This window comes from Platalea leucorodia, assembly GCF_965183815.1.
Source record: "Platalea leucorodia genome assembly, chromosome: 2".
Classification (NCBI taxonomy): domain Eukaryota; kingdom Metazoa; phylum Chordata; class Aves; order Pelecaniformes; family Threskiornithidae; genus Platalea; species Platalea leucorodia.
The window spans coordinates 15,581,445-15,593,319 of NC_138824.1; the positions used below are offsets into that span (position 1 = coordinate 15,581,445).

Consider the following 11,875-nt stretch of genomic DNA (forward strand, 5'->3'; position numbering starts at 1 on the left):
TACTTTTATGGACAAATTTCCCCTGCTGGTATCCAGGAGGTCTTTAATTCCAGCAATCATTTATGAGTTATAACAAAATCATGGTTACAAGAAATCTTCTCTTGCCCACTAAGTGTAGACAGGCAGCACCAGCACTCCTGTTTCCAAACCCATCTGGATTACGTATTATTATACCACTTGCCAGGAATTTCACTGCTTTTCCCAGACCAAAAGTAATGTTCTTTCATTGCTAAATATTAAGACATTAACAAAGCAGAAATACAGATGGAAAATCCATGGTTAACACATCTCACCAGCCCCCTTGTCCAGGTGAAATCCATGCCATGTTGTCTACCATTTATGGTCCAGGTTAGAACAAAACACAGGACACTTTCTAAATTCTCCTTCACAGCCAAATAAATATCATTCATTTTTCAGATACTAGTAGTTTAAGCTAGTTAATACCTAGAGGCAGGGGGAGTAATTTAGCTGTTTCCTTGAGGTCATAACTGAAAAACCATACCAGCCTTATGTAAGAGAAATAAGTTAATATAATGGCCAAGGTGAGTCATCGTAAACATTGTCAATGTTCTTTGCCATTGCTGAAATGTTCTTTTTGGTTCCTCTTTAACCACTTTCAAGTCTCAGCCAACAACTAGAGTCTAAAGGACTGATTTCTGAAGGTAGCCTTCTGTGGTGGGTTGACCCTGGCTGGATGCCAGGTGCCCACCAAAGCCGCTCTGTCCCTCCCCCTTCTCAACTAGACAGGGGAGAGAAAATATAACAAAAGGCTCATGGGTCAAGATAAGGACAGGGAGACATCATTCACCAATTACCGTCATGGGCAAAACAGACTCAGCTTGGGGAAATTCACTTAGTTTATTACCAATCAAATTAGAGCAGGGTAATAAGAAATAAAACTGCATCTTAAAACACCTTCTTCCCACCTCTTCCTTCTTCCTGGGCTTAACTTTACTCCCGATTTTCTCTACCTCCTCCCCCCGAGTGGTACAGGGGGACAGGGAATGAGGGTTGCGGTCAGTTCATCACACACTGTCTCTGCGCTCCTTCCTCCTCAGGGGAGGACTCCTCACACTCTTCCTCTGCTTCAGCGTGGGATCCCTCCTACAGGAGACAGTCCTCCATGAACAGCTGCAACGTGAATCCTTCCCAGAGGCTGCAGTTCTTCACGAACTGCTCCAGCGTGGGTCCCTTCCACAGGGTGCAGTCCTTCAGGAACAGACTGCTCCAGCGTGGGTCACCCACGGGGTCACAAGTCCTGCCAGCAAACCTGCTCCAGTGTGAACTTCTCTCTCCATGGGTCCACAGATCCTGCCAGGAGCCTGCTCCAGCACGGGCTTCCCACGGGGTCACAGCCTCCTTTGGGTGCATCCACCTGCTCCACCATTAACCTCCAGGGGCTGCAGAGGGACAGCCTGCCTCACCATAGTCTTCACCAGGGGCTGCAGGGGAATCTCTGCTCCGGCACCTGGAGCACCTTATCCCCCTCCTTCTTCCCTGGCCTTGATGTCTGCAGAGTTGTTCCTCTCACATATTCTTACTCCTCTCTCCGGCTGCAATTGAACAGTTTTTTTTCTTTCCCCTTCTTAAATATGTTATCCCAGAGGCACTACCACCATTGCTGATGGGCTCGGCCTTGGCCAGCAGTGGGTCCGTCTTGGAGCCGGCTGGCATTGGCTCTATCAGACATGGGGGAAGCTTCTAGCAGCTTCTCACAGAAGCCACCCCTGTAGCCACCCCCACTACCAAAACCTTGCCATGCAAACACAATACAACTTTACATACAAGAAGGTATCTAGTTAGGATATCAAAGCGTGTAGGCACTTTTAAAATCAAAGGGAATTAACTCCATAATTTATGTATAAGCAATACTCACAAGTGCCCTGCATAACCCTGAAAGCATCTAAAGTCCTTGGACTGAAGTTTTCTCTGGACAGGCTGCGTACACAGCACAAGCTATTGAGAAACATACTGGGAGATGTTGCAGCAACACCAGTTTTCCTGTGTCTCTGCCCTGCCTGGACTGCTGCCAGGTGAGCTCACCCGCTTGTCAGTCCATGACTTCACCATGGTATACCACTGCCCTTGTGGCAATGTTGAGCCTTTCAGTCCCTACTTATAAGGCCTGCTGAGATTCACGGCTTAATTTCTTACCTAAATTGGTTTTAGGCCTTGCTTTAGCCGTGCTCAGTGCATATCTAGCATGGCACAAAACATGCATGAGGAGCAGAACACGGCAGAGAAGAGGTTTTCCAAGATCAGACATGGCAGCATCTCAGCTGCCTGTCCTTGATCTTGTCTGCTAACACAGTGGGACAGTGGGTCTGTGGGTACACTGGGAGATACATGGCTTCCTCTGGCCCTGACGGATGGTGCAACAGATGTTACTAAGTGTTTTGACAAGATGTCTGAAGGATCTGCCCTGTGCAGAAGACCAGGAGCAAATCTTACCACCGCCTAATGGGGTTTGAGCAGTGGTAACTGGAAAACTGTCCTCATCAGCCATTCCCATCCCCTCTTGCTGCCTTTGCCAATTCTGCTAGAGAAAGAAGAATAGCAAGGAGGAGTTGACTTCCTTGTACAATCACATCATCAGAGCAGTCCTGTGAGAGATGGGATCAAATCTCTTCAAGGAGAGGACAGACTTCAGCCAAGATTTCTTACACCCTAAGGGGTGTTTAAGTCACTGAGCTATTGCCTCATGAGGGGGACCCAAACAAGGTGGATGGAGGAAGCACGTGTGCCTTTGTCAGTGTCTTGTTACTCTTCCTCTGGAAGATTTGTCTCTGGTAGTCACATGAAAATCCTGGGGTTTTTTCTTATCACTTTGGCTTGTTTGCTCTGGGAAGTGGTTCTTGTCAGTGGTTTCTCGTCCAGCATTGTGAGCTAGACTGTCAGCCCTGACTCCATTCCCATGGCACATGGTCACAGCTCAGCAGGGGTAATCCCCTGACTCCCTGGGACCCCATGACCACATCTCCATCACTTCCCACCCTGCCTGTGTGCTTCCTCCATCCCCAAACTAGACACCTACACTTCTCTCCAGTTGCTCATATCCTGCTCTACCAACAACTCTGCCCAACAAAACCACCCACAGGGGCACTGGAGCATGGGTCCTCTCAGCCCATTGCTATGTTCCTCATCTACTAGCAGGCACCCGTCCCCATCCCTGCCCTGACCCCTTTGTCCCCATGCCATGGGGTCATGGCAGGTGAGGCCATAGCCACCACAGTCTCCACAGTCCTTCCCACACCGTTGCATAGGATGTCTTCCTACCTCTTCCACCTCCCCCGCATTGCTCCTGAGTGTCTTCGTTTCCCTCCTCTGTCCCCCAAGTCATTTATTATTGCCTGCCAAAACTGCCCGCCTACTTTTGCTTCTCTTTAACTTCCCCCCACAGACACTGAGCCCTGCTAAGAATGGTGGTGGCATCCTGGCACTGTTCAAGGCTTGTGTGTGGTTATATCAGATGCCTTGTCTCCAGCAGACTGAACCAGGACACAAGAACGCTGCCATACTCAAGCAAAATACTTTATTACTCAAAAACTACTTGGTTAATAAATAGTTGGAAAACAAAATAAATTAAAACTGTACATTAAGTTTTACATTTTTAAGGTTTTAAATTAGAATTATCAAAGGCCATCATTTCAGACTCAGATGCACAGTAACAGCTGAATGATATTGTTTATAACCAAGGAACATGAAGAAACATTTCTGGTACAAATACAGCCCTGCACCATCACTTAGTTTTTCTAGCAATTAAACCAGCTGTTGCTCTTCATTATACGGACGAGTTTCTTGTTCTTGATGTCAACCTCATACTGGTTTGATCCATGGAAAAAGTAGAAATGTCCTAGAATTGGAAGGACAAAATATAGGCAAATTAATATTTCTTTTTTGTATACCTATTGATGTATACTTGCTATTTTCTTGGGTGATTTAAAAAAATACCAGAACAAACACTTCATATATATATATGTATTTGAAACATATACTTTTTTGGCTTTGGTTGGTCGTCATAGACTCATAGATTCATAGAATGGTTTGGGTTGGAAGGGACCTTAAACATCATCTGGTTCCAACTCCCCTGCCATGGGCAGGGACACCATCCACAAGACCATGTTGCTCAAAGCCCCATCCAACCTGACCTTGAATACTTCCAGGGATGGGGCATCCACACCTTCTCTGGGCAGCCTGTTCCAGTGCCTCACCACCCTCATAGTAAAGAACTTCTTCCTTATATCTAATCTAAATCTACCCTCTTTCAGTTTAAAGCCATTACCCCTTGTCTTATCACTACTGGCTCTGCTAAAAAGTCCTTGTCCAACTTTCTTGTAGGCCCCTTTCAGGTACTGAAAGGCTGCAATAAGGTCTCCCCGGAGCCTTGTCTTCTCCAGACTGAACAACCCCAGCTCTCTCAGCCTTTCCTCATAGGAGAGGTGCTCCATCCCTCTGATCATCTTCATGGCCCTCCTCTGGACTCGATCCAACAAGTCCATGTCCTTCCTATGTTGGAGGCCCCAGAGCTGGACACAGTACTCCAGGTGGGGTCCTTTCTTTTGTTTTTAGTTACATTTTATTTTATTTACCATTTTTCTGAAGGGCAGCATCAACTGTGTGGCCAATTCCTTGGAAGTCAGCTGCTATTTTTCTTGGATATCCCCTTTCCATTGACTGGGTATTTTCATTGAAACTAAATAAAGAAATTGCATGAAAACAAGAAACAGACATGTGATGTTCAGTGTTGAAACCAGGTGGAATTTTTACTAAATAAGCCTATTCTCAGCTAAAAATCCAGTAACTGCAAACATCTGTGATCTCATAGAACTGTATAAATCCTGGCTGTGTGAGTATTTACATCTTTAGTGGCCTATGCAAGGCTGTTTTCAGAACATCAGACTAAATATTTCACTTCCATTCCCTGAGACTGATAATGACACTGGAGTGGGGCTTATACTGAGTAATAAAGTTAAATAATTTTTCAAACTGAATATTTTAATTTCATAGCATCCAACCTATGAAGTGACCCCATGAGTGCAATGTAAACTTCTGGTGTAATAATACTCTTTCAAGATAATATTACAGATTAATTATTAGGGCTAATATTACCGCTTAGCTGAACTGTCTTAAAAAGTAAATATTTTAATCTCCTTCCATAACTTTCTTGATAGATTTGTCATTTATAAATTTCAGAGAGCATTTCTGCCCCTTAATAGCTACTGAATGAATGCATGACATGATGACAGTCTACTCACATTATCTTTTTATACTAAGTCCATGTAATACTGCTTCCTAACGAATAAACAAAGCTCACTTGTCTGTTAATCACAGACTGGTAAGAGTAAATAGATGTTGTCTTTATCTCAGGTGTTACAGATGTTGTTCTGTGAAAAGAAATGAGTAATTGCCTCTGAGTTTCAGCTTTATACTGGCTGAGAAGGCTGACAAGAGGCCATGAACTTACTGTAAAAATACTAATATAACTTGACACTTTAAAAATTATTTTGATTATCTACTGTACAAAAGAGGAATGAGCCTTACCTCCAGTACTTGTTGCCTACAAAGAAATAGGTTTTCTTGGTATTTTGGTCATGAACAGCTGCATCGATTTTCCTGACACTGGTGGGGAAGCCCAGGTTCTGAATAGGCTTGGGGAAGCCCGACTCTATACTGTAGCCACTGACAGCCCAGTACTGGTCGTCTGCAGGAAAACGAGAAAAAGTTAGCAGGGATTCCTGAGGAGGCTGAGCTCCTTTTCATCAAAGCCCCAGAGCTTTCTGTGTAGTAAATGCCATCAAACAGCACAGATGTCCAGCTGAGAACATGACCTTCTAGGGCACACATAAGTTTGAATATTTCAGAGCTGTTGGATTTTCCAATTTTTATAGTCGTTAGAGTATTATATACTCAATAGTTAAAACTCAGCATATTTTCTAGGTGTGTTTGGAACCTTTAAAAATGTATTTAAATAACTTAATGTAGGCAATCAATTTTGTCTCAGCTATGATCTTCTCTCTCACTCACAAAAGAAGACTAATATCATATTGTACAGGCTGTTGTGAAGCAGCATTAGTTAATGGCAGTAACAGCATTTTCAAAATGAAAATGGATTTAAATAGTAAGAATATCTTCTATTAGTATTAGTATAATATTACTCCGCCATTATTATGTAACATTAGCAGTACTACTATAACTTTATTCATTCATACAAAGGACTGAGGAAATGTAAGAGAAATACCTTTAAAAAATATCACTCGATCCTTCTTGTCAACCTCATAAGCAGCATCAAAGCCAGCTGCCAGTGATGGCCAGAACGAGGAGATGGTGTCGTGCTCAATGCTTGAGAAATATGGGCTTTTGCGCCAGACGTAGCTGATGATTGATAGAAATGAAAACAGCAGTGTTTCATTGTCTGTATTTCACTAGGAGATCAGTATCCCAGAAATGTACTTTAAATACTGTTGTCTGGGTGCTGGAGCCAGTCCTCCCTATGAGGCAGAGATATCACCCCTTTTGGGATGCAGTGCTTCACTTTGCCCTGCTCTCTGATAGACATTTACCCTTTACTACTGGTTGCTCTGAGGTCACAGAATGGTTGAGGTTGGAAGGAACCTCTGGAGGTCATCTTGTCCAACCCCTTGGCTCAAGCAGGGGCACCTAGAGCTGGTGGACCACTGGCACCCTGATGGCTTTCTCAACACAACATGTGATGTTTGTGGTAGTGCTGACAACTCAAGCTTTCTCTTCACCATGTCCCATGCAGGTAGGCACAGCTGCGTTCTTAATTTCAGTTTGGTTACAAGTGTTAATTAAACATTCTTGAGAAACAAGTTAAAACCCAATTTAAGGAGGAACTACTCCTTCCTTGACTTTCCTGAAAATTATTAAGTTTTGTAAGCTACAGTTCTTCATCATGTGTTTTAGAAGGGAAATCAGACCCACATCATCAAAGGAAGCTTGTTCAATCAAAACACAATTATTAATCCAAGAAGTGTGTGAAACCGTGGGCCTGAAATACTGTTCTCCCTCACCAGGGTGGATGTGCCCAGCCAACAGCCTGCTACAGTGCCCAGTGCCAGAGCGTGCCCAAAAAGGGGACACCTGTAACAGCAATGGCTCCCTACGGACAGTACTGGGCAGTGGTCCAGTGCAGACTCCTAGGCCAGAGTGCCACCAAAAGTCACCACTGACATTTTCCACAGCTCCCTGACCCACACGTGGGATGGTGTGATGAGGACGGTGCTGCATACGAAGCAGCTGCAGGCTGAGGAGTGACACTGGGATTATTCAGCCTTGCACATTTTTAACAGACATGGGCGGTGATGATGTATGATGGCTTAAAACATTTTACTCACCTGTCAGTAAACCACGTTACTCACTCAGCTCAGCTGGGCTAGTAATATTTTGCAAAGTTGTCTTAATACTTTCAGAAAGAAATATCTCCTTTTATAACCAAGGGAAGATAAATTCCTTGAACTGGATTTTATGCTTTGCCTTTGTGAGTCTCACAAAAAGATGTTGATAGAAATGAAAGCACTTACCTGCCTTTGAAGAACAGTATTTCCCCACGGAGAGTGGTGATAGCATCAAAAGTCAAATGAGGGTCACAGTCCTCAGGTCTTGTGGGGGTTTTGGAGGGCGTTGTTTCTGTTGGTTCTTCCGGGGGTGACATTTCAGTTGGTGCTTCTGCAGGAGTCATTTCAGTTGGTTCTTGTGGGAGAAAAGCTTTTGTTGGAAGTGCAGGAGATTCCCTGGGGGCTCCTTTGGGAAATAGATAAGTGTAGAATTGAAAGATGAATTAGAGTGTTTCATGTTGCGGAGCTTCAGGATGTACCACATGGAGCCAAATACATAGGTTTCGTAAGGTTAAAACTCAACTAGTAAATTAACACCAGGGAAAGTTCCTGGGTAATTTAACTTGGCTATCTGTGTTGCTGACTGTTAAAATGGTCTCTGGCATTGTTTTGCATTGACAAGCCATTGGTGTCTCAAACTGTATGTGCTCAGGAGTTAATGCAGAGCGAACACCATTTCCAAAAGACAGTTGTGCATGTGACCACCCTTTTGTGGAAGATAAGAGCGTTTAATACTACAGACACGGGCTGTTCTTCTGGCATCATTGGAGAAATGCTCTTCGACCTTTTGACTTACTGGCATGGATACAACCCACTGATTCTGTTTTGAAGATGTAGACTCTTAGCCACAAAGAAACAAAGAGATTTGCCCAAAAATAATATCAGGAAATTAAACCTCAGTATCCTTCTTGCAGTAGAAAGTTCAGTGCATTTTAGCTGTTGGGTAAAATTAATTATAAATGTTTATCCATCATCCACCAAAAAATTATGCTTCTTGCTTACCATAGAGGGCCTGAATGCCATCAATATCATCCTGATGTAGCCTGTAGTCCCTCGTATCCCTGGCCATATATATAGGATACATCAGAGCACCAAAGACGCTGGAATGACCAAGACCTAGTGAGTGGCCCAACTCATGAGCAGCAACGAGAAATAAGTTGTATCCTAAAAAAAAATCCATCACAAAGAACAAGCACTAAATAAATTTTCTTGCATGACAGTGGGATACAGGTGCCATCCTCTCGTGCATGATATATATCATTTACAGTCTTAATAAAACAGCACAATCTAACTACGTCCCAAGTAAGAGGTTTTCTGGCATCCTGGAGAAGAAATGAGTTTTGAATTATAATAATTTATTTCTCACAGGGAAACCAATCTGGGGACAGTTTTTGCTCATGTTGCAGAAATTTTCCTGCCAACAAAGAATCAAAGTTTCTTTAATGTTAATAATGACTGAAAACTGGGTGAGAGCAATTTAGTCATCTGGTCAGATTTTGAGAATCATACATGACATGGAATTCACCTTGTAACTACTTCACAAAGACCAGCAACATGTAACATCATCCCTGGACATTGCTGGAAACCAAAACACTTCACTGTTGCATTTATTTATATTTACCAACAAAATCAAGATTTTTTTTTTCCTTTGCAGAAGTTAAAGATTTGCATCACTTTAAACCAGGGGGAAAAAAAAAAAAAGTGAGAGCTCAGTATTACAGCTTTTAAGGTTATTACCTGAGGGTGAAAATTCCCTGTCTTACAATGTCATGATTACCTAATATTGGTGTTTCATGCTAATCTCATTTCCTTCACTAGAGCTGTAACTGCAGTCTGCATTAACTTCAGGGGACTGTCATGACTGCAGCCCAGGTCAAAATATGCAGGATCATTTTACTAAATTACACTGACACTTTACACCTCAGTAAATAGTGGAACTACTGTCATGGGATCTGTGACTTTACAGTGTCTTCAAGACAACACTGTCTAATAAAAAAACAGGCAACATAATATTTAAGGTTACTTACCATTATGGGTACTAAATTTGGTCCAGTTTTCATCTTCATCAAAGTGGGCATCTCCTCCTATCCCACTGCTGGGGGGGTAGGCATGAGCCAGAGTTCCTCCTGGACCATCAAAGGAATAGAAGTCACCGTGAACTAAAAAAAAAAGAGAAAAAAAAGTTATGCTTTTCATCATCTCTGTAAGAAAAAGTGACAACTACTTATCATTCCCAGGCAAGGGAGTTCCCTTACATCCAGCTGCAAAGGACATCATTATATCTGCTTGACCACTGTAGAGCCTGATGAATCTCAAAGGGGTCACACTGCTCCAGAGCTGGAAGGCTTTTGCAATCGCCTCCTCTACATCAGCTTGTAGCATGTCTGGAGTGTAGTTCAAAATTCTGTGAAATAAGGAGAAAGGAATTGAAAGCAACCAGATCACATGTGGCTAGGGCATATAGTGTCAAGGTCAAATATTTTAATCAGTGGTTATTATTATTTATGTGTCTCAAGTTGTTTATTTTCAAATTATTTGCTTACATAACAGAGGAAGTTTTCATGGTTTTCTTTCAAGTCTTTCAGAAATCCTAACATACATACTCTCAGTTGTATCCCTTCTATCCACTGAGTACAGTATTTAGTAGGCTGTTAACTAACTAACGTAAACTCCTATTTTAGTATTTTCATCACTGTTTGGAAGCCTGAAGAAAAGGATATGAATAGTCCCCACATTCGTGGCCCTTTCATCCTGAATGGGGCTTTTATATGGAGAAATATAGGAATAAATAGTAAAGAACCTGCTGGCATTACTTCTGCCTAGCATTCACAAATCTTCCCAGTGGTGACCAGAGAAATATGCTTTAATATGTTACCGATATGTCACATCTTCTTTCTTCCACTTAGGGCTCTGTGGGAAGGTGCTGTATGAACGGACGTCTGGTATTCCACATCTAGGCTGCTTCATCATGTCCAGCGTCTTATGATTCAGCTCCCCAGTCACCTCTAGCCCAAAGAATGACTGCATTTCTCGAATTTTGTCAGCCATGTGATTGAGGTTCTTTGATTTAAAGAGAGAATTTTTCTCTTCTTTAAAATCATAAAAACTTTCCAGATATTTCTGATGGAAAAGAAAAAGCTACAGTTCAGAACATAAATGTTTCTTTTCAAATGCAGAGAGTTATTAACAAAATATTCTACATCACTAATATATGACTAAGTTCATTTTCTCAATAAATTACTTCTTAAGTTCTGTCTGTAGTCCTTACCTTAGCAAATTGCATATCTTCTTTTTCATTTTCTGGAACCACCGGGAAAGCACAAGAACATGCAACATACAGTAACCCAAGGAAAGGAAGGATCTTTGTCTTCATCCTTGCCTCCCTGTCCTATCAGCCCTTGCTAGAAGACCGTTCAATCTCTTCCTTTTCTGTCTAAGGCTCACCAGTGTTTCTCTATTTATATCAGTTGTATGCTTGCTCAAGTCAATAACTGCATGACTCAGTTTATAACATCCTCTGATTTCCCACAGACACACAGAAAACAAATTTGGTTTTAGAAGCAAGCTAACACATGACAGTTTACCTTGCCCAAAACCCCCTGATTTCGCAATCATATTATTAGACAGTATTTTTTTTTCTTCATTCCTAAACTGGACCAGTATTTTAAACTTACAACTATCTAAATCTGTAATCGGTCACCTGGATAAAAATCACCTCATTTTTCAGAGGTGCTAAAGGGACCTGGCTCTTTGTGAGGGACAACAATCTGTAATTCCTTGTACTATGTGATAAGAGACCTCCAGAAACTGCCCCTCGGTTTTCTCAATGTGGCACCATGCAGGATCTCAGCATGTCAGGGATGAACCCCTTCCTTTAGTCCATCTCGTCCCTGATAATTTTAGTGACATAGATGATTATACAAGTGACTCGTTTATCTCTTCTCTTGAACCTGATATCCCAGCATGGTTACAGAACCATCACCTATGCTGCTACCTGGCCCATGTAATCACAGATTTAAGGCTGCATCCCCTTGTTCCCCCATACGTGCCCCAGGCAATCCCCACACCACAATGTAAAGGTCTCAGTAGAGCACCCCACATCATATATCCTAGTCTGCATAGCCTATCAGCCAAGAGTATTTTCACAACTAAAGAAGAAATGGCAGAAATTGGCCTAGAAAACTACAGGCACCTTGGGGGTGTGGGGGTCTTCAGAGGAACATTTTAATACATGTCTCCAAAGTCAGATGGAAGTTGATGAGGATTTGAGCTGCAGATTCCAAGTTCTCCAATTTGCCAGAAGTCCTACTTTCGGTTCCTTATGTTGTTTTCTGAACATGGTGCATTGCACTTTATGCAAGCGTTGCAGAACCACTGTCACTCAGTTCCCTCTTTCTTGCCTGTTGTTTCTGAGACATCCATCTTTTGAAGCAGAATTCTCCCATGTTGACTTAGTGCCCAAATGCAAGTTCAAAAGGAGAAATATGAGCTAAAAATAATCGACTTCTTTTTGAACATGA

General features: G+C 42.4%; 1 protein-coding gene across 1 annotated transcript; it reads right to left on the reverse strand.

The window, feature by feature from the left end:
• Positions 1-3,752: 3,752 nt before the first annotated feature.
• On the reverse strand, positions 3,753-10,728 carry LOC309601187 (stromelysin-1-like; the record flags this gene model as incomplete). Its single annotated transcript, XM_082334094.1, has 10 exons — positions 3,753-3,853; positions 4,590-4,693; positions 5,542-5,701; positions 6,239-6,372; positions 7,542-7,761; positions 8,358-8,519; positions 9,383-9,514; positions 9,611-9,759; positions 10,231-10,475; positions 10,624-10,728. 10 exons carry the CDS (start codon positions 10,726-10,728, stop codon positions 3,753-3,755), a joined length of 1,512 nt encoding a protein of 503 aa, XP_082190220.1.
• Between the last annotated feature and the right edge of the window lie 1,147 nt (positions 10,729-11,875).